This window comes from Neolamprologus brichardi, chromosome 14 (assembly GCF_056152115.1).
Source record: "Neolamprologus brichardi isolate AB-2024 chromosome 14, ASM5615211v1, whole genome shotgun sequence".
NCBI classification, from domain to species: Eukaryota; Metazoa; Chordata; class Actinopteri; order Cichliformes; family Cichlidae; genus Neolamprologus; species Neolamprologus brichardi.
The window spans coordinates 29452126-29475883 of NC_142117.1; the positions used below are offsets into that span (position 1 = coordinate 29452126).

Consider the following 23758-nt stretch of genomic DNA (forward strand, 5'->3'; position numbering starts at 1 on the left):
CTGTGTTAGTGTAACCACAATAGCTTTTTGAGCCATGACCTCACATATTTGTACTAGAGGGTGGAGTGCTAACAAACTAGAATAGAATAGAATAGAATAGAATTCAACTTTATTGTCATTGCACATGCACAGGTACAGGGCAACGAAATGCAGGCAAACTATTCATATTCAAATTATTGTTTTATTAACAAACTATTCATATTCAAACTATTCATATTCATAAATTCTAATATATCTGGTAATTAGCAGTAAGTCACAGACTAATAAAATACTCATTAGGCCATAATTCTAGACTCCTGCAGGAGACACACAAATCCCTATGGCAAAATTAAAGCACCTGCCCTAGAGAACAAGGGGTCAGCTAATAGTATCTTTTTATCAGGCCATAATACTAGACAGCACAAAAAGTCCAGTTCTGTGACAGAACAGGTTACAACTATGTCTGCAGACCCACACAAGGTAATAAGATGGATGACTTATTTAAAATAATTAAATACCAAATTAAATACAAAATGCATCCACCCTTGAGTTGTTATGAAAAGGGAAAGCATCCACCACCATTCTGTAAATATTTCAACATGGGTCACTCACTTTTGAAGCACTGAGAAACTGCAGTTTGGGGCACCTGCTGGCTTTTATATTCAAATGCATAAAATTTGCACTTTTAGAAAAAAAAACTAAATCTTACTTGAATTTTTCATTATTACAGTTTCTTTTCAGATGTATATTTTTTGATCTGTCAATAAAGTGATTCCAAAGCAAATATCTTTCATCTTTAACTTCTTACAGTTTTAACAAACTCATTACAAGCACAGCAAACAGTCCCACATACTGATGACTGTCACACTGCTCCAACGTGAAAAAAAAAAGTCCTTCTAGTGTCTTTGCAATGCTTAATTAGTCAGGACCATCTGCTATGACAAAAGGAGTGAAGCTATAAATACATTTCTGTACTATGTGTGATTCAGATGTAAATAGACTGAACTGCAGCTTCTCTGCAGCACTGTTATGCCCTCTTGTGGAAAATAATTATGGAGTCAGTTGTTTGTTCATATAGAGTAATTGTAATAGGGTTAGGGAATGACATGTTGGGTCTGAAGGATCACAGACATCACACACAGTTATTTTTAAAAGTTTATATTTTTAAAGACTTTTAAAGGTTTTCCCACAGCAATTGTAGCACTTACAGAGTTCTCTTAGAAAACTCTGTCACCAAGCAGCCTCAAGTTTCATTTTTGATTTTGTACCCAACGCAGTGACTTACTCCAGGACTGTAAAAACATCTCTTATTTACAGTATTTGAGTAAACAACACAATCAATGATCTGTGCATTGTGTGATGAGAAAATGTGCGTCCATGTTGATACTGATGATAAAGACTAACAGACCTCTCTGTTACATGAAAAAAAAAAAAAAATCACGTATCTATAACAAAATGCAAAAGGAATAATCAAAAATATACCAAAAAATATGATACATTTAAGTGTATATTAACTGTGACCCCATGATGCATTGTCCAGTTACGTACTGATGCACAGAGAAGTTTATGAATTCCTATTACACCTTCATCTCTTCTTGTAAACACAAGGCTTCAACTGTAGTCCAACTTTCTTCAGATTTTCTGGAGCCTTTCCCGTCTTTGCAAATTCAAAGGAGTAGAAATGACTATTTTCTGTGTCCTGAAAGGAAGAAAACAACAAAATAACGGTAATTCTAGCAGACAAACAAGAATGTTTAAGCTATTACTCATCACGTGGTCCAAGTGTTCTTCAGACTCAGTTGTTTAGACGACATTGATCTACTTGTGACAAATTTATTAAGCATTTTTCAGCAATAGGCTCTTAAAAAGGACAACGACAAAAGAAAGAAAATACACCTGAACACAGTAAATATTATATATTTTACATGTTTAATTCAGACCTTCATCTTATAACTGTGACATGCTTTAATTTTTTAAGAAGGAAGTACTTGTTTTCCTGTAAACATGGTCCCAAGCATCACCCCTTTTTCTCACCTTCGACACCATCTTGAATCCAAGACTTGACAGTGCAGTGATGAAGTTTCGCACGTTGTCGAATCTGCTTGCCACTTCTGCTATTTTAAGGACTCCTCTGCAACAAAGGTGCCAAAAAACAATGAGAAACGCAGTGTGTGCACGACATTAAACACATGCATATGCAGAATCCTTGTCACACCTCTTTTTTAGCACTCGATTGGCCTCTGCTAAAAAGTCCGCCAGATTGGTCCCCATGAGGGACAGGCAAAACACAGCGAGGTCCACAGAGGTGTCATTAAGAGGCACCTGCGCAGACACGGGGTGTTTCATTTTAGTTCCATTTTACGACAATCGCAGTGCAATTGTGTGGGTATTTTGCAGAAAGACACTCACGTGGGCCATGTCACAGACCGTAACCAGCTCACAGGTGGCTGCCAGGTCAAAGCTATGAACTTTGTTCTTCACGCTGCGCGCTATTTTACAGTCACCACAACCAAAGTCGGCAACCACGAGAGAGGAAGGTCTGCAAAAAAAAAAAAAAACAGTACAGTAGATGTGTTTCTTTTAGTCAGAACTGTTGTCTTCTGACAAACCGCTGATGTTAACGAGGCAATCTTCTCACAGCAGCAAAACCAGGCATCGATTAAACACCCACAGTGCAAAATTATCAGCTGCGTGAGTCCTCGCTGTCGGGAGTGTGCAGCAGAGCAATGTCTTCTGTTTACCGTTTACAGCAGATAAATGATGTCAGCATCCAGACTTCTACATGAAGAATTCCTTCTTACTCTTGAGATGAACAGAGATGGTCTGGAAATGTTTTGGGAAAAGTCTGAAAGTAACAGTGTACACAGCACACCGTACTTTCTGCTCAAAATATGATGAATCGTTCAGATGTTGAGCTGAGGTGATTAAGAATCTCCTGTCTTAAGCAGTTTTACACATGCACTGCAAACATTGAACTTTTTCCAGACATTACCAAACACAAGTGCATGTGAGAACACAAATGTTTGAAGCAAATGAAGCAGATGTGATCTCTGTTGCAGGTGAATTTATGGTGAGCCAGTGGGTGTTCCAACCCCACTGCATGCTCTATGCAGACAGGAACCCAACTGAGAATTTCCATTAGTGTGAATATGATGCCTAATAATGACAGAAACCCCTCCCTATTCTCTTTTTTATATATGCACAATGTCACATTATTTAATGGCACACGGCTCTGTGAAAATAGCAGCCTTGCTGTCCAGTCCTTGTGCTTAAGATGGTTTGCAATTCAGAAGAAAGTTGTTTTAAAGGGAAAGGAGATAAAATAGTTTGTTTAGACAGGTGACGAACAGAGGGGCTAAAATCAAAAGTATTATTTTGAAGGGTGAATCAGGCAAAGCAACTCTAGTAAAGTCCAACTCTAGTAAAGTCCAAGAAAAGTCCAAGAGGTGGAAATGAGCATCAAAGTCCCACTTTAAAGATCATCCTGTGATGAAAAGATCTTAAAGCACAATTCCATCAGCGCACAGTGAATTGTTTGACAAACCAACTTATTCGGTCAGGCAACACACTGCAGTGCAGACATTTAAGATTTAATTTTAAACCTTTTGTGCTCAGAGGTCCTGTTCATAGCTTTCTGGAGCTTTTCCCTGCCTCCAAGGGACCTTTTCATCACATGAACTTGTCTTAAAGAGGTGGGCTTTGTTATCATCAGGTTAATTGTTTCTGTTTGAAACGCTGCCCAAGGATTGTTATAGCAAAGCCATTATCAGGCATTCTCACACTTTCTTAACCAGAGAGCACTTTAAGTGGTCTGTGCTCCAACCCCCAATTCAATTAATGCTAAAGCAGTTTAAATAAATGGATATTCCCAGCTGTGCTCTTTGGAACTATTTGTATTCTAAAACATTTCAGTGTTTATACTTCTTACCTGATTGTTTCACAGTCATACCACAGCTTCTACTGGCCCAAAGGTTAAAAGGGTGGAAGTAAAGAACACAATGTGCTTGTTTGTGTTACTGGTGTAAATGTGTATGCCAGCTATAGGCATACACATTTGAGAAATTAGGCACAATTTTGTAAATTTGTAATCATGAAGATTCCTTGGTTTTGGGCAAAATTCTATTTCATGCATTAACATCACAGAAAATTGAAGGTTTCTCACTTTTTCTGAATATAAGAGATGATGGCGTCCACTGGATTGGCGGGCCACCTCTGAACCTGAGCCGTGTAACCTTTGTGATAGATCCAAAAAGCCTGTGGGTCCTGCTTGAACATACGCTTCGCCTCGCCGCTGGACGTGCTGTACAAAACTTCGTTAATGTAGCGGAAACGAGCAGCCTCCAACCGCTGCTCCATCCGGGACCTGAGGGAGGCAGAGCGGTCTTGTTTCACCTCTTCCTCTGACTGTGCTGGCTTATCTTCCTGCTCTGCAGGAGTCTCGTCGTGCTCGGTCTCCTGGCTGTGCAGCATCCTCTGCAGCTTCTGTCTTTTCAGACTCTGAGCTTTGCTCTGCTCAGGTTTCAGTCTTTTCACGGGGAACTGCTGCTGATTAACTTTAATCTCCACTGCAGGTTCACATGTTTTCTGTTCTGATCCATCAGCAGAAGATTCAGGCACACGTTTCTGAACTGGGACACACTTTGTTTCTTTCTCATTACTCGCCTCCTCAGGGTGTTTCTCATTTTTCTTATTCTTTTTTTGATTGTTTTTGCCAGTGTTGCTGTTGCTATGTGAATCAGGTTTAACTACTTCCTTTAGTTCATGTTTACCCACAGACTTTACTTTATTTACTTCCTCCTCAGGCTGTTTCTGGCGGTATTTATTTTTACATTTCCTCTTGTTCTTCATTTTGTTTTTCCACTGTTTTCTGCTGATCTTTTCTGTGTTCTGTGGATTGTTTACATTCACCAGCAATTCAGTCATTTCTTTATTGTTCTCCTCCCCTGAAGATGTGCCATTTGCCTTTGAAGATCCTTTTGGAAGAAAACAAAAAAACAGTTTAGTCAATATTTTACACTCAGGAAAGATTGAGGCTGGTACTACGTACTATGCAAAAGTCTTCAGTGACCCCTAATTTCTTTAACTTTTTCTTCCAAGGAGCCAGACTTTTGCAATAATGTAGTGATCTTGAGCAATAGTTCTCCAGGCTTTCTGAAAGACTTAAGTCTTAGGTTTTTCTTTGGACATTGGCTGCTTCTTCACTCATTTCTATCCTTCCACCTGACCTTTTTCAGGGCAAAGAAAGACATCTAACACAACTAATTTTGAATTGTTACTTGCAGCCTGTTGCAAGAGCATAATTTATCCCCATTTATTGGATTGAATCTACAAAAAAAATGCCAAAGATAACACAGATTGACAGACATAAAATAGTATTTTTGCACCACAACGGAGAAGCATCGAGAAGGTCAGAAGGTGTTGCACTGTGTCAATTTGGCTCTAGAGAAAGCATATAATATGGACAGAAGTATGTGAAGATGGCCAGGACATGAATGAGGACACAGAGACTGTGGTGGGGTGTGCGGTAGATAGGTTTAATGTGGTGATTGGATTACATCTGACTCCCTTTTTGTTTCCAGTGGTGAGAGATGAGTTTTGGTAGGATTCTCATGGACAATGGTGTTTTCAGATAACACTGTGATCTGTAGTGAGAGTGTGTGGAAGAGAGCCAGGAGAGGTGGAGGACAGAATACATGTGTGTGGATGAGAGGGGGACATGTGTAACAGTGAAGATGCAAGAAATAGAGGTCATGAAGGTGGACAAGTTAAAAGACCAGGGCAAGATCATCAGAAACAACAGATAATTAGCAGAGAGTGCAGGCTGGGTAGAGACGAGTGACAGAAAGACAGCCTGAAACGTGAAAGGGAAATTTTTTAAGATGGTAGTGAGACCTGCTGTGATGTAGAGTTTTAAGACAAAAACATAAGTGGCATACCTGGATGTGGCAGATTTGAAGATGCTAAGATTTTCACTGGGAGTGACAAAGTTAGACAGGATTAGATATGAGTATGCTGAGCAGTTTAGAGATAGGGTTAGAGAGGCAAGGCAAGGCTGAGATGGTTTGGACATGTGCAGAGGAGGGATGCTGGACATATTGGACAAATGATGCTGAAGATGGAACTCCCAGGCAGGAGAAAAAAAGGAAGAACTCAGAGGACATGCAGAGGGTTGGTTGACAGTGGAAGATGCTAGGGTGAGATGGAAACAAATGGCCTGCTGTGGCGACCTCTAAATAGATGAACTAATTTCTCATTTTCTTAAAAAAATACAAAGAAATGAGATGTGACTCAAGACTTTGCACAATACTGTACATCCAAACACTCCAATTACAGATGCCGGATTGAAAATTCTAATGTGGCAAACCACTGTGTCAGATTTCTAAGTATATAACCAGCTAATTACTCACCAGCTTTATTGTTTTTCTTCCTCTTTTTTGGTGCAGGTTTCTCCTCCTTTAAGATCTGGTCTGTGTTCTCTTGCTGCTCCTCTGTTTTTTCTGCAAGTTTTCTCTTTTTTCTTCTCTTCTTCTTTGTCCTAATGTTTGATGGAGCTTCTTCGGAGTCTTCATCACTGTCCTGTTTATGGTTGTCGCTCTTCCACTCTGGTACTGACCCCAGAGTCTTCAGTGTCCGCATCAGGCTGCTTTTACCCACAACCCTGGGCTGATCAGAGGATCACAGCAGGTTGAATAATATATTTTTAAAACGAGTAGCGACTACGATAAGTAGAAACATAGTAGTGCTTTGCGAGAATAAAGAGCTAAGTTTTCCGTAAGCGCAAAAGAAACACGTACCTTCACATTGATGCCACTGCTTGTCTTCTTGGTGTTACTGAGGGCAGGTTTACTCAAGACTTGACCCTCATCTTCATCATTCCAGTCTTCATCCTCGTTAAACATGTTTCTGTGTGTCCTGTTAGAAAAACGCACACCTTTGTAAACCGCTACTGGAGATGAAAAACACTTCTTTGCTATCAGAGAGCTAACCTATAGTCCTATATGATGTCTGAGCTACTCACGAGTTTGTTTCTCAGACAGCAAAACGAGATGATTTACGTGTCAGAGGAACTCTTCCCGCTGTTTGCATGAAACCTTTTTATATAATGAACGTGTAACTACACGTAATACCTAAAAAAAAAAAGTTATTCTCAAGCAAAAGCCACGTTGGTTCGGTGTCATGCGCGTCAGGGGAGAAAAACAGAGTTACGGGCGCACATAACTGACGTAACCACACCAAAGATATCTGGGAAATGGCGTTTTCCGTGATGACGTGGATAAACATTAAGCTTCTCTTAATTTTAAGGATTTTAAGTTGTATTATTAAAAACAACTTTAAAATAGTTAAAATAAAAATGCAACTCTTCAGTGGCTCCAACGATTTTCAAGAAAATATAGTTTTACAAAGATTTCTCACCAAACATGTCTCTGAATAATCAAAATTAACAGTGTTTTTGTTAGGATATTATATATATTTCTAAGATCCAATCTTAACAACAACAAACAGACGGACTGACTTAAGTAAACCTACTTATCAAATACACAATATATTTGTTGCATAATTGTTATATTCTGTAATTAGGGACACGCAAAAGGACACACTGGGTTTATAAATAAAATAAAATAAAAACATTTTTCCTTTTTACTTGAAATTTGAAACTTACTTTACTTGAAATTATTTATTAATATTTGTTTACTTAAAACTAGTAAATTAGAAGGAGGGAATGATTCCCAGACCACAGAGGCCATATGTATGTTCTTAATCACCTGTAATAAAAAACACTTTCTTAAACATAATATTACATACCATGCAATATGACAAGAAATGTTGTGTTTAAGGATGGATTTTCCCCTTTACAGACCCCAAAATGTGTCTGTAACATGTCTTTGTGTTTATGATTAAAGACAGAAGAATGGAGAATTTAAACTTAATCTGCAGACACTACAAACAGTTTTATTTACATGTTTACCGCTTAAGTGGACCCACTAGGAAAGCTCCTTCCCTTACATTGTTCATTTGTTTGCTTTTAAATAAAATAAGTAGAAAGCCCTATGTTACTTCAGAAGGAAGATATGACAATTTAAACTGACCTCTGTAAAACTCAGATCCTTTACAAGGTTCAAAACAGACACACACACACAAATCGTTGTGAGGAATTATGAGCCCCTGATCATCAATGGCATGCCAGGGGAGAGAGTGGACAGTTTCCAGTACCTGGGTGTCCACATCACTCAAGACCTGTCATGGTCCTGCCACATTAGAACCCTGGTTAAGAAAGCCCGACAATGTCTCTTCTTCCTCAGAAGGCTTAGAGACTTCCATCTGCCACTGAGGGTGCTCAAGAACTTTTATTCCTGCACCATCGAGAGCGTCCTGAATGGAAACTGCACCTGGTTTGGTAACAGCACCAAGCAGGACAGACAAGATCTGCAAAGAGTGGTACGCTCGGCTGAATGCATCATTCGATCAGAGCTACCTGACCTGCTGTTCATCTAAACCAAGCGGTGCAAGACCAAAGCCAGGAAGATTATGATGGACCTTTCCCATCCCAACAATGGACTCTTCCCACTGTTGAGGTCTGGGAAGCGCTTCCGCTCCCTTAAGTGTGTGACAAATACAATTTGAATTTGAATTTGATTTGAATTCAATATATGCTCTAGTTGGAGGTCTGACATCAGTTGTCTGAGTCTGTAGTGTGTAACATTAGGTCTCAGAGCAACATGTTATAGACTACATGTAGTGACATGGTGGCATTTATTGTTATCCTGATCTGAACTTCGTATTTTAGATTTTGTACACATAAAATGTAATTATTTCAAGAAAAAAAATCATGACCTCAGGGGGTGAATTTTAAATCGTTGTAATTCTGCTTGCAACCTATAGGCGGCTCTCTCTCTCTTCTTCCTCCACGTACATACGGGTGTGGACGCACGGCTCTCTGAATGCAGAAGGTAACACAGCAAGGCTTGTAACTTTTCCTCTGTACAGCTACAATACACCGCAACAAGCTAATATATCCGGTAAGTTTAAAGGCATGGAGGTAAATTTATTTTTTAAATTTGACCTGTTTAAACTATTAAATGATGGTTCGAGTGAAATCCTCAGTCGATCACCGTTAAATGAGAGAAACACGGACAGCCCCCGCGGCAGGATAGATAGTTAGCTTGTTAGCACAGACCCAATTGCATTTTATTTCACGACGTAGAAGATGCAAGTTTATAGTGAGGAGCTAACCGAGATATATATCTTCCATATGGTGGAGTAAAAGCAGTCGGTGGTGCTGCCAGGAGTAGAAGAACTAGGCGGCTGACTTCAGTGAGCTTTCCCCTCACTGTGTTAGCCGGATAGCAAAGCAGCTAGTCAGGCAGTGACAACATTGTTGGGAGTGTAAATGGTAAACTGCGTGGATCAATGGCGCGTGAAACTTAGGTTGTCACCATAATGAAAAAAAAAAAGTATTATCATATTATACCGTCCCACTTATTGGCTAATACCAGTCTCATAATCAATTAGAGCTGCAAAACCAATACAAAGATTATAAAAAATCAAACAATTTCTTTCTACAAAGAAGAGCAGCAAATCCAGACTAAACTTGATGGGGCCATGAAGTGATTGATTTATTATCAATATATTAGTATAATCAGTATAATATCTGTCTGTTGCCTGTGTATTAAAGGAATACAGACTTCAGTTTGACTCTGGATGATTATATTTCTCTATTCTGGTGTCCATGATGTCCAGGGCTATTTTTTCATACAGCTACATTTTGTGAGTCACTGTGTTGTAAACGGTATACCCACCCTGTATTACTCAGTTGGAGATTACTCAACACTAGGTTGTCTTGTCTGTAGGCTTTCTCCTTTTTAGGTTTGTACAGCAGTTTGTTTGTTTTTTGTTTTTGTTTTTTTAAGAAATAATTTTAACTGAGTGACCAATTTTTTTTAAAATCAATTTCTTTAGGGTCGTGTGGGTGCAGCTAAGCCTCTCTGATTGTGGTCCATACTGTCCCAAATGAGGGACTGATGCTGGCCAGGACGTGCCTGAACCCATCGGGTTGCAACTCTTGTCTGTCCCAGTTTAGTTCTGCATCTGCTCCCACGGGTGCGTCCTAGAAGAAAAACAATACACCAGCCAAAATGGATGATATATTCACTCAGTGCCGGGAAGGCAATGCAGTGGCAGTTCGTTTATGGCTGGACAACACAGAGAATGATCTCAATCAAGGGTGAGCTGCAGTTTTTTTCATAGCCAGAATTTATCAGTCACTTCTGTCCATATTATTTCAAATGAAAGTTGGACACTGGAATCCTAATTAAGAATTTAATTTATATCCCCAAGCAGCTGTGCCTGCTTGCTTGTGACTTGCTAAAACATGAATTTGTGATTCCAGATAGTGTGGATCAAAATTTCAAATGTGAGCTTGTGTTTTATTTAAAATGTTTTATTCTTAAAGTTCTTCTCTGGTGCAGTCTGAAAGCCCGCCTTTTCAATCCCCTGTGAGATTGTGGACTGCCGTTGAACCCATTTCCTTGTGGGCGCATGTTTATGTTTAGAATGCCAGCACAGTAAATCAAAAGCATGATGTTGGACAGGAAGCATGCTCTGATGGTATAGTTAGTCACAGCAATTAAAATCAGGCTCTGCATGCTCTGGATACAACTTGGTTTTAGATTTGGATGCAGAAAATATTGTACTTTACTTCTTACATGACACATTTAGTACACAGCATTTTCTGTCTAATAGTTCCAGATTAAGAGTCCTGAGCTGCTGTTTTTATCCTAAGCTGGCTACATTGGGAAAAACTTGGCAGTCCAGTCTGGATGGCCACCCACGAATCTTGTCTTTTTAAAGAGCTCTGTTTAAGATTTAGACTACCGGTGTTTGTGTTCAAAGCAAACAAAGAAATAATAAATGAGTCAATCTAATTATGTTCCTTGTGTAAGTGGTAGCTGTTCTCTTTCCTTCTCCATTTCTCCCTGTTTTAGTGGACTTGTGGTAGGGTTTTTTTTTGTTTGTTTTTTTACTGACAGTTATTCATTTGCAAATGACACAGTTGTCAAGCTTTCATTATGTTGCTAGTACTATGAAAACGAAAGAGCTTTTTTTGGATTAGTGGTCGTCCTCTTTTCTTTTTGACGTGAGCGTTTCATGGTTGTAACCAAGAAAACATTTGTTAACTGAAAGAAAAGATAACTGTTTTGGTAACTTCAGAGGCACGAGGATATTTCAAGAAATATTTTAATGTTGTTTAAAAATTACTATTTGGTCAGCATCTTTTTTTTCTTATTTGGGACGTGTTTGCTCTAAATATAAAAGAAGAACTTGAGAATATACATCATAACTTGAAAATATAGCTGTATTCTAAAAATAGTTGCAAACAAGATTTTTATGTCTGTCTATACATACACTTTATTCAGAAAGTTATATTTTTTTTCCACTTCTTGCGAGTCTGTCTGATTGCATTGAGCCAGTGTGGATTCATGCATGCGACTCGCCCATTAGTTGATTACACGTCTAGTTCCCTTTTCCGGCTGATGTGTGTCCTCCAGTGTATAAGACACTACAGATCCTCCAGGCCTTCCTTTTCTGTGTTTTAGTAAACTCACTGTGCTCTTGCCTGACAGAACCCTCCCTGAGATATTTTCTATGCTCTACAATGACGATGTGTTTACACTGATGTAACTCCCACATGAACAGTAGTAGTGGAATGCAGAATCTCCTTACAAGGAGCAACACATGGGCCTCAAGGGAAGCTTTTAACACCTACCAGAACTGAGGGCTAAGGGGAGGAGTTTATTATAGTGGGCAGGGCTGAAAAGACAGACAGAAAATCTTTGTGTATGTGGAGCTGTATAGTGAATTTTTCAAAAGAGGAATGCACAGTTAAGCCATAGCAGCCCACATCACCTTCCCCCTTCTATACTGATATGTTTCCTGTATGTCTCCCTGTGGTATTAGATAGCTCCACTCATTTCCCCTTACTGCTTCCGCCAAGTTTAGAAGACTCTTATTGCAAAGTTTAAAACATATTCTCCTAAATATTTGTAATGCGGTCATTATGTTCTGATGTTGTCTCTGAGTATTTTTACAGTACCATTTTACTGATTAGTGGATCATTATTATTAACACAAAATGCAGGTGTTTATTATTAAAGACCTACATGGCCTTGTGTGAAAAAGTAAATTCCCTGTAAACCTAATAACTGGTTGGGCCAGCCTTAGCATCAACAACTGCAATAACTTTGCGATAACTGGTAATGAGTCTTTCAAAGTACTGTGGAGGAAATCTGACCTCCTCGTCTTTTCAGAACCACCTTTTTAAGCTCATCTCTCCAAAAAAAGGGGGGTTAATCACAGTTAATTCAAGATTTAACAAGAGGGGCAATTACTTTTTCACACAGAACCAGGTAGGTTAGAATAACTTTGCTCCCTTAATCAATGAAATCATCATTTGAAAACTGCATTTTGTATTTAATTGGGTTATCTGTGTCTAATATTAAAATTTGTTTGATAATCTGAAACATGTAAGTGTGACAAATATGAAAAACACTAGGAAAACAGGAAGGAGGCAAAGACTTTTTCACATGTGTGTTTTTTTCCTATTCCCTATTCTCCCTAAATCCATAGTGTCTTCAACTTCTGGGAAAGCTTGAAGTCAGACCGTTGACAGATTAAGTGATAGTACTATAATAATATTTAGTTTTTCTCTTTGGTTTGACTCCTAGTAAGGTATCTGTAGCATGTCCAAGCATTTTTTACCTCTAACATAGAGCTCCATTGACCAGTATGACTGCTGTGGTTGATTGATGGTGGGTAATTGGAAACACACTGGTCTAAATTCTTGTTCAAATGGGTAGTAATGGATTCAGAACAAGCAGTGCTGAGCATTGACAGAGATCATAAGGTTTGATTCAGGTCTTATGTTATTGGGTTATTATTATAATAATAATTACTATTATTATTATTTCCATCTAAAAAAAAAAAAAGAGGGGCTGCCATCTGCTGCAACTGGTTGATAGGTTAACAGGAAAATGAAAAGAAAAAAGGAGCATAGAAATCCAAGAACAAAACAGACTGTGGGAGTGAGTGGAATGACAGTAAACAGCTGTATGTCAGTTCGACAGGAGGGAAAATAGGATTGTGGAGAAGAAACACTCTGTGCATCATGGAACGTTCTCCAGCAGCCCAAGCATATAGCAGTATAATTAAGGGAGTGTTCAGAGGCACATGGTCTAGCCTTAACTGTAAGGTTTATCAAAACAGAATGTTTTTAGTTTAATTTTAAAAGTAGAGATGATGTCTGTCTCCTGAACCCAAACTGGAAGCTGGTTCTGCAGGAGAGCAGCCTCATAGCTGAAGGCTCAAAACCTGCAGCCTGCAGTCTGAGAGCAAAGTGCTCTGTTGGGTCAATGTGAGACTGAGGTCTTTAAGATGTGATGGAGCTTGCTTATTCAGGACTTTGTGCATGAGAAGGAGGATTTAAAGATCAATTCTGCAGTGAAGAGAAGAAGCTTTAACTCAAGTAATGTGATCTTTACTTTCACTGTGTCTCCTGTGCTCTGCTCCATGTGTCTGAACTGAAGTAAAACAAACACAAATTAATTGAGTAAAGAAACAATAAATGATACTTTCTTTTAAATTCCCCTCTCTAACTTTTAATGGTAGAGAAAACATCGTATGATATGTTAAACAATAAATTTGAAAATGCTCACATTTGAATAAAAATATGTAGATGTAATCCTGGATCAGCTGTTTTTAGTGTAGCTAGTATCAGGTTGTTATTCTTGTATGCAGCTACTGCAAAAGGGATTTAACATTATCAGGTTAATTGTAACACTAAGAGATAAAATTTCCCATCTATCAGAATATAAAGTATTAGGTAGAAATGCACTGTGATTTGCCTGTGGTAGTTCTACTGTAGTTTATGTACTTTTAATTTTAGAATGATCCTTCTTGTCATTGGATATTTGAATGAATAAAATGAATACTAGAAAAATGAGTTTTTCAAGAGTAAAAACACTAATTTACTATTCCCGTAGCTGCTTTTTAGATATTTCAGTGGATTTGTTTTTCTTTAGCCGAGGCTTGTTATATGAGCCAGTGCAGAGACATACAAGGTGCAGACAGGGACGCTTCCTCTGGCTCTTCAGTCTGCCCGGATGAGTTCTGCTGGCAGGTGAAAGTGCCTGAAATAAATTACCGCAGTCAGTGAGGAGGGAGTGAGCAAGAGGAAACCCTGGCACTCAAGTCCTCATTGGTTTGTGGGATGAAGGTAGCTTAAAGGGAAAATCCATCCTGGAACAAAAATACACACAGAGACCAGAGTGTTGAGGCTTACTTGATGTAACCACAGTACATTTTCAGCATTTATATGTGGACCTGAGCTATTATTGTGTACTTTTTTAGAATAAAATTGTTTTATATAAATATTTGAATAAAAATGAGTTAACTGAACTTAGATTTTTCAAGATATTATATCTTGAAAAATAAAGGGAAATAACTTCATCTAAAATCTTTATTTTGTTAAAATGTTTTGCACAAGTCATATTTGAACAAGTTGTGCATCAACTCAGGAAAATCTAAAAGAAAATCACACTGTCAAAGGCTATAGGGAATTATTATTATTTTTCTTATTTAAAGCCACAACTCAAAGTTATTCAGTGACATAAAACTGAAAAAAGCAGCACATTGTATCATTGGAGAAGCTTTTGATTTGTAAGAGAATTCAAATGTAAAACTCTCAGGACAGATGAGGAGTAATATGTTTTAAAGCTAATCCATCCATGGCAGCTGTTGTTAAACAGAACATTTAAGCCCATACAGAGCACAATTTTGCTTATTTTGTAATTTCTTGATTTTACAGAAGATGTATATGAAATTGATGCTCCACTTCCTCCCCCAAACAGACTTGCTTGGCACTGAAAGCTAATCAGATTAGAAGAGTGTGTGGGTAGTTTTTCTCTCATAAACTGAAGCTAATTAGTTTTCAGGATTTGGCCTTTTGGTCTGAGAGGAAATTGCTCTCTGAGTTGATCCACAGCAGGTCACACAGTTAGATGTGTGTTGTGGGACTGAGGGTCTCTGTGGGACTCTTGATGCTGTTTTGTGTGAATACAAGCCAGTGAATTGAGTGCTGGGGCAGACGGTTCAAATTCCTGCAGAATCATAATACTCCCTCAGTTCTCAGATCTTATTATTATGCTGTCTGTCTACTTAGAATTTCGGAAGAAGTGAAAAAGATACTAAAAAGAGCACTGTGCTAATGGAAAGTAAAATCCATCATAGTAGTCCAGATGATCTGGTAGAAGTGAGTGGAGTGATGAGACAGAGTCATACTCGCTGCTGAAGGTTTCACTGAGCCTTTTAAGGACAGCAGCGCTGCTGGGTTTTTGGGGAGGGGTTTGTCTGGTCTTTTTCGTGATCGACTCTGTCACTGCGCTCTTCCTGTGTCTTAATCTCTGTGTTACTGTGTTTCACAGTGAAGACACTCCATCAGTGTGTCTGTCATATAATCGAGGCCACTGTGCGACATGTGGCGTTGCTGCTGTCACCGAGACAGGAATGATGAGTGCCAGAGGCTTATTAGCTTTTGTCACTGAGTCGCATGAGCTTCCTTTTTTACAGAGGCAGAAAATGACTGTAAAAATGAATAAACTTATCATGCATACATAACTCAGCTTCACATCACTGGCATAACAGATTATTGGGAACAAATATAATAAGTATTTTTGCTGTAAATTCAGGCTTCGTGAAGGATTAATCATTCAATTTTTTCATAGAACTCACTCATAGCATTGCTTTGGAGCTGTGTTATCTACATTAAAGCAACAGTTGTTACTAATGTTTTGGATATTTCACTGTAAGGTATACTTCAATAGCTTTATAATAGGTAGGATCAGTTGTGTAAATGTATTTTAATAGATTTTTTTAGCTCAGTTTTCTCATCGCACTGGTAATTAAGCATGAACTGAGGCACTGGTAATACCACTTAACATGAATATCTTTACATTGAGGATCTTGGGTTTTCTTGTCAAACCCAAAACCCATTTCCCAAAACAGCTGTAGTTTTTACCATTTATACCACAGAGGTGTTTGTGTGGAAAATTGCTGATGTTTTGTCCCTCAGGTTATACTAAGCAGGTTTTTGTATAAAAACACGTGCTCAGCTTGTATTGCTTCTGCCCCTGTAGAGATGACCATGGCTTCAGCCCTCTCCACTGGGCTTGCAGAGAGGGTCGCTCCAACGTGGTGGACATGCTCATCATGCGAGGAGCGCGCATTAATGTCATGAACCGGGGAGACGACACACCCCTGCACCTGGCTGCCAGCCATGGACATCGCGACATTGTGGGAAAGGTAGAGTTCACTGGAGCACAGTAACTCTGTCTAGAGTGTCTTGGATGAATTCCACTGTGGCTATAACATAAAATGTATCATAAACATCTCATGGATTGTGTATAAAAGACAGACATCACCCATTAGTTTATGGACTCACCCTTGGCTTTCTGGCTACTGCCGCTTTCTTTATGTATGGAGTGATAGTAGTGCTTGGTGAGCAAGCTGCATTCATAGATTGAATGGACGTAACAACAGGCGGTATAAAAGATGGATGCAACTGTTGTGCCTTCATCACCCACTGGTTTCTGGCTTCCTGTTTTGAAGCCATGAGCTGACTGTTTCTGTTGTTGCTGTCTTGGTTGCAAAAAAACCCAGATATGATGAGGCTGGGCGGACCTGACTCTACTGAAACTACATGCTAATTGGTTAATGAATCATGATTGACAAGTCATTTGCCGTTGAGCGTGCAGTTTTATACCACAGATAATCCTCTATGTTGAAACATAATATGACTGAGATTTCCAAATGAGATTCTTTCTTCTTTTTTTTAAATTCAGTATGGCCCAAACTGAGTGACTGAGACCATAAATGTTTGCAGAGGTGAAGACAGAAAGTCATTTTCCCACAGACTTCTATAGGATCATAAGCCATCTGGCAGCTTTCACATAGACTGCAGGTTTAAGGCATTGGCTTTCTTTTTCTGACTCAAAAGCAATATCTGTGTTTAATACTGTCTATAGGTTTGTTTAAGAGTGGTAATTAACAGATTATTAAATACTAGAACTGTAGTCAGCACAAACTTCAGGCTCATTATGTATCAGCAATACAAACATGGTCAAGAGGACCAGACTAGAGTGTGCAGAAGTGAAGCCTAGCAGATAACTTCTTGATACAGTTGTCTGTGTCTGCACATCTGTGTAGCAAAGCAGTCACGCACCTAACTTTAAGCCTTATTCTCTATATGAGCTGATTATATATAAAAGAACAAAACCAAAATATCATCCCTGCAGTTGTTAGTTAGAAATTAGCAGTGGGGATCAAAATGGTTTTCTATACAAATTGGTTGTGTTATCGGTTGGAGACGGAGCAGTGAGAGCGAGCAAATGCAAGATCTTAATATACAAGTTTCAAAATGATGCTCTCCCTGCAAGTTTGGTTCATTAGCTCAGGATATTGTGAAAGCTAAAATGATATCATCTGAACAGCTGAAACATGTCTTGTCTGTTCTTGTACTTGCACCTTTTGTAACAGACAAAACTGAAGCATGAATATAAAATGTGCTTACTGCTACATATAAATGCACAGACAAAATTGGAGCTGCAAAGCAAATGGCAGGGACTTCAATGCAGCATATTAAACCTGCAGTGTTTTTCTTTATAGGAAACACAGCTGGGTTTTCAAAGTGCAGCAAACACATTGTGGCAGTAAGTGTATTTGCTGTAAGTTGTTGATGTTTGTCCATAAAAGAAAGAAAGGTATTTTGTATTATCCTGTACACAGTCCTGTTGATATAATGGGGAACTTCTGCTCCACGATGTCGATTTTAAAATGGCTGTAAAGCAGCTACTGAGTTTAATATTAGACACGTCTCAATACCTCTGGTATGTGTCTACAGGCAAAACAACCGTACATGATTTTTCTTGGCAGCATTGGGATCATCTCTGTGTACAGCCTAAACAAGATCTGACCAGCCTTTCTCTGCATGTAATCCGTTGTTTTTCCTTCTTTTAGCTGATCCAGTGCAAAGCAGACACCAATGCCGTCAATGAACACGGGAACACACCACTGCATTATGCTTGCTTCTGGGGACAAGACCAAGTAGCTGAGGTTAGTGTGCCCCCTGGTGGCGATGAAGCTAAAAACCTGTGTGCTTTAAAGTATTTTTAAAGTGTTGATAACGTTTGTTTTTTCTCAGGACCTTGTGACTAATGGAGCTCTAGTGAGCATCTGTAGCAAGTATGGGGAAACTCCATTGGACAAAGGGAAACCTCACCTCCGTGAACTCCTCAGAGGTATGCATGTGGTTTGACTGTTTGGTTTAAAAAAAGAAATGTCAGCGTCAGTCATACATCTTTCACATCTTTGTTGCTCTGTACTGACTTTCTCATTTTACTATCAATACAGAAAAGGCTGAGAAAATGGGACAGAACTTGACTAAAATTCCCTTCAAGGACAGTTTCTGGAAAGGCACCACCAGAACCCGTCCCCGTGAGTCCCAGCAACCCAAAAACCAATTTATTAGCTGACCACTTTCCACCCACAGTTTTGCACAGAGTGCTGAATGAAATGGAAAAATGTTCTGTGCTAGTCTCCCGATTAATCTTAATGTGGCTTTTGAAATTTCCACAGATTTTTCAGATTTCATATAAATAATGGGCTTTTTGTCTGAGCTTTAACTCACGTCCTGAGTTATGTCTCTGTCTTGTGTTTTTAGGCAATGGAACATTGAACAAACAGGCAGGCATTGACTACAGACAGCTTTCTCTAGCCCTTAAAGTAAACGAGAACCAGTCTGGAGAGGTAATTTCTTCTTGTGTTTCATTGTGCACAATGTTAATGCAGAACTGCTAATGATGAATTAAAGATTCACTGTTTTTGTTTCTCTTCTATAGCTCTGGCAAGGGCGCTGGCAGGGAAATGAAATTGCCATTAAACTGCTAAAAGTTCGTGACTGGACCACTAGGAAAGGCAGAGACTTCAATGAGGAGTATCCCAAACTCAGGTTCTTATATAATCCTGACTTTTCTCTACAGACTCTTTTGTTTTTTGCCTTCACAGTCACTCATTTGTCTGTTTGCACTGTCTTGAGCCAAATTCTGTGTATAATTTTATTTCGTGGGGAGGTGCATCTCATACTTTTTATGTCAAATCCTTTGTGGATTTGCCTGTTTTTGTCTGTCTGTCTCCCCTGTCCTTCCCTCTTGGGCTGAATCCCAGGATATTTTCCCATCCGAATGTCCTACCCATGTTGGGAGCATGTCAGTCTCCTCCCGCCCCTCACCCCATCATCATCGCACACTGGATGCCTTATGGCTCCCTCTACAACGTGCTGCATGAAGGCACCAGTGAGTACCTCTACTCTGGTCACAGGCCATACTTGTCACCAGTTTGGGTGATTTGTAGGGATTTGTGATTTATTGGAGTTAAGTATTTGTTTTGGTCATTAAGTTGTCATCACTTTTTCTACAGTAGTAATTTCACTGTCATCCAGTAATGTAGTGAAAGACATGGCTTAAACCTGTTATTACTTGTTCTTCATCATGCTGTCAGATTTTGTGGTGGATCAGACACAGGCGGTCAAGTTTGCCCTCGACATTGCTAATGGAATGGCGTTCCTACACACACTTGAACCCATGATCCCTCGCCATTACCTCAACAGCAAGAGTGTAATGGTAAGAAGAAGAAAACTGTGAATAAGAGATGTGTGGTACAGTTTTTGGAGGCGTCTAAGTCAACTTTGTTTTCCGTTTTCACAGATAGATGAGGACATGACGGCAAGGATCAGCATGGCAGACGTCAAGTTTTCCTTCCAGTGTCCTGGCAGGATGTACTCGCCAGCATGGGTAGCCCCTGAGGGTAGGCATCAGTCATACAGCACAGATCCAAAGTGACAGCTGAAGCCACACAAGCTTGCACTTGAATGATGGATGCAGGAAACTCTAGACTGTCTCTGAGCCAAATGTAATTTGCAGCTGATTTCCCCAGGAGATAGATTGAAATCAAAGTTAGCTCGAAACATAAACTGATTACAAAATGTGAAAATAACCAGGGAACATTTGCAACAGAGAAGCAAACAGAAACAGCGTGTGGGGGATGGGATAAAGGGGATTTATCACCACCAGTTACATAGAAACAACATTTATGTATGCTGTGATATGCAAGGGAGTGTTTCTTGTGTTTAAAACACAAATTCACAGAGTTGGCATGGTAACAGATTTTAATAATATGCCTTATATTCAGGATTTTTTTGTAATATGTAATAATAGAAATGCACTACTGCTTCGAATTTTCCTTATATTAGCAAGTTTGATTATTGTATCATTTTGTAGAAGAATTGCAACAATATGTTTCTACTGCTTTTTTCATGATGATATTTACATTTCAGTCATTTCTAAAGGATTATGGAATTTGGTTTAATGGCTGGTTGGTAATTGGTTTTAAACAAGCTGTTCAATCTTCAAAGAAACATGGCCACTTACACACTTACAGAGGTTTAGTTAGATTTTACTTTAGCCTGGAATCCAAGCTGATGTACATGTACTAACCTTACAATAAGACTAAACAGATGGCACAACACACTGTTGTTGAAGTAAATGTATTTAATCTGACATTAGGTTTGTGCTGCGCTTTGTATCTGTAACCTGCTACCTTCCTTTGTGAAATCAGCTGCTCAAATGTCTTCAGTTTCTCTTCATCTACAAGATTTGGTTTCCATAGCAACATATACTATACGATGCTAGATCACAGGCAAAAAGCCCACAGAGCTCCATGTTGTTCAAGCTTTTTTTAAGATAAATACTGAACTGTCGTACAAAATGCATTCCTTAGGATTCCCCACTTTATACTGTATACTGTATATATTTCTGCTTCTCTGCTGCTGTCTGCAGGCAGACACTAGTTTGCAAGAATGGAAACAGAAATTGCCTCAATTTTTTTATAATGCAGTTTTTTGGGATGTTACTTGCTGCAGATTAGTAGACCATTGACTACTATATTTTGTACCCGAGTTCTGCAGACTCATTGACAATACACCGCAAGTGACACAAGGTGGTGATTTTGATCAGCTATTCATAATGTTATCAAATTAGGCACATAAGGAAGGAACAGCCTCACTCGTTGCAATAACTTTTCATTTCTCCACAGTAGTCTGAGGATGTGGCATGTCGTTACGTTACTCTATAACCTTCTTTATTTTTCTTGGCATTGCTCAGCCCTTCAAAAGAAGCCAGAAGAGATCAACCGCCGGTCAGCAGACATGTGGAGCTTTGCTATCCTGCTGTGGGAGTTGGTAACCAGAGAAGTGCCATTTGCTGACCTGTCCAACATGGAGATAGGCATGAAGGTTAGCAGCACTGTTGCTTATTAGATTAACAATTAGATATCAGCAGCTTGCAGACAGACCTCACAGTTATTACCTGTTAGTTTAATGGATTTAATGTGTCTGTATGTTCTGGTTTATAGGTTTCTTTGGAGGGGTTGAGGCCCACTATCCCCCCTGGCATCTCTCCCCACATTTGCAAGCTCATGAAGATATGCATGAACGAAGATCCAGCAAAGAGGCCTAAATTTGACATGATCGTGCCAATTCTGGAAAAAATGCAGGACAAGTGAAAAACTTCTTCTGACCTTCTTTACCTAACTGATGAACAACAGGATATTTTAACCCAGATTTGACTCTGAGATGTTGGTGTGGTGCTTACCAATATTGCCTTAAAGTCTCATTCTCACACTGTACCGCTGTTTTCAACACCACTGTACCTTCTGCTTGTGAGATGAATTCAGCAGAAATCACTCCTTTTTATATTCTGTTTTTTTCCTCTTCTGTTAAAGTGATATCAAAGTTTTGTTAGTTTTTGTTACTGATCTGCTGACACTGTCTGCAGAAGCATAGTATTTACTGTTCACTGTATAAACTGCAATCATATTGAACTGAGTAAAATCTCAAGTGACAAAATAACTCGTGGAGGTCAGCATGACATTCTGTTGAATTCCTTCAGTGGTTGGCCTGCCATGCTGATCCTCGCTGTATTAAAAAGTCTCCCTCTAAGGTGACTGCTCCTTTTGCAATGATGGCCCATAACAAATGGATAACATATTAACCCAAAGCTTGTGGGAATATATGTTTGTTGTATTAATATCATCAAATGTTTGAAGCTGAACATTTAAACGTATTAGATAATAAAACAATATGAATGAGCCGTGCCCTTGAGCGCATGTACAAAAAGCAGCGTTGTGCCTTTTAGCTGGGCTGCATAGTGGTAATTATGAACTTGGCCTTTTCGTGGACCGACTATATCCTGTGCAACCTCCCAATGATTTAAAACTGGCCATAAAAGCTTTTCTGTATGGAGTTTTTGGGAAAAATTTACCCAGAATGGAATGGAATTCTTGGTAATTGTGTTAATGTAATCGGCATTACTTATTTGCTTAATCTTTCAGTAATTATTTTCCCTCCTGATACATTATTTGAATCCTTTTTGCTCTGCTGTTGAACAAAAACATCAGTCAGCCTGTGTCATCATGTATGAAAGAAATGATGAAATATGAAAGAAATGTTCACAAAGAAATGATGTCAGCTCAATGCTGACATCATTTCAACATGAAAACTGCACCCTATTATGTAATTTATTAAAGCATAAGGTAGATGCAGTCAAAATTAGGTGTTGTCGGGGACACTTCACCCAGTTTTTTGGTTTTCATCAAGGGTTTGACTTAACATGTGTTTGTGTTCTCTCATTTGTTATTTGATCCACTGGATTACTTCTTGCTTTATATCCCACTCAAGGTTTTTTTTGTCTTTTCTGTGCCTCCACCAGCTTGCTTGTTTGTGCTGAAGCCAAAATCAAGAATGACATATGCAAATGTATGTATTTATATATAAGTATATTAAAAAATAAAACATATGGACAACTTGAATGTGTGCGTTTTCTGGAGGGAACTGGACATGACAGGATTGTTGTGGGAAATGCATAAAGATTGCAAATAGATCTCTTCAAGAGAGGCGACATAAGTTTCATTGTATTGACATTTAAACGTAACATTTATCTTATGAGGAACAGGGCTTTCTGAGCTTTCTGTAGTATTGAGTCTCATTATCTCAGTCAGTATTGACATACAAATTTGATCAGAAATGTAAAACATCATTGAGTAGTATGAGACAATAATAGAGTTATGGGTTTATCACTATTTTAGAAAGCATATTTTCCCAGTATCGGACATACTCTCAGATAGATATCTGCTATCATCCAGTGCATTTAGGCATATGAACATGGTGAAGAGAGCCTGCTTAGATAAACCTGAGCATCAGAATGCAGGAGAAAAATGATTTAAGTCGCTTTGAATTTGGTGTAGTTGTGCATGGTCTGAAAAAAACAGAGCAGCAGTTGTCTGGGCAAGAATGCCTTGTTGATGACAGAGGTCAGACGACAATAGTTTGGAGCTGATAGGAAGGCAGTAGTAACTGAAATAACCATTCACTGCAAGATGTGCAGAAGAGGGTTTGTGATTGCACAGCAAACCTTGAAGTAGATGGGCTAAAGCAGCAGAAGATCGTATCTGGTGCCACTACTGTCAGCTAAGAACAAGCAACGGGGGGTTTGGGCTAACCAAAATTAGACAATAACAGTTCTGATGAGTCTTGATTTCTGTTGCAATATTCAGGCTAATTACTACCTACACCACAGCCTACCTGAGTCTTGTTACTGACCATGTTCATCCCTTTATCA

General features: G+C 39.0%; 2 protein-coding genes across 2 annotated transcripts; one reads left to right on the plus strand and one right to left on the minus strand.

Moving 5' to 3' along the window:
• Positions 1-128: 128 nt before the first annotated feature.
• Positions 129-7179, minus strand: rrp8 (ribosomal RNA processing 8). Its single transcript, XM_006796546.3, has 8 exons — positions 6998-7179; positions 6774-6891; positions 6387-6642; positions 4142-4952; positions 2389-2518; positions 2195-2301; positions 2014-2110; positions 129-1678 (listed from the first exon to the last, which is right to left on the minus strand). Exons 2-8 carry the CDS (start codon positions 6876-6878, stop codon positions 1565-1567), a joined length of 1620 nt encoding a protein of 539 aa, XP_006796609.2. The 5' UTR covers positions 6879-6891; positions 6998-7179; the 3' UTR covers positions 129-1564.
• Positions 7180-8879: 1700 nt separating this feature from the next.
• Positions 8880-22938, plus strand: LOC102779372 (scaffold protein ILK). The gene is made up of 13 exons (XM_006796547.2): positions 8880-8996; positions 9937-10201; positions 16166-16331; positions 18045-18140; positions 18229-18325; positions 18438-18521; positions 18748-18833; positions 18926-19035; positions 19251-19378; positions 19584-19705; positions 19790-19889; positions 21245-21375; positions 21495-22938. The coding sequence occupies exons 2-13, from the start codon at positions 10113-10115 to the stop codon at positions 21642-21644; spliced, it is 1359 nt and encodes a 452-aa protein (XP_006796610.1). The 5' UTR covers positions 8880-8996; positions 9937-10112; the 3' UTR covers positions 21645-22938.
• The last annotated feature ends 820 nt before the right edge of the window (positions 22939-23758 follow it).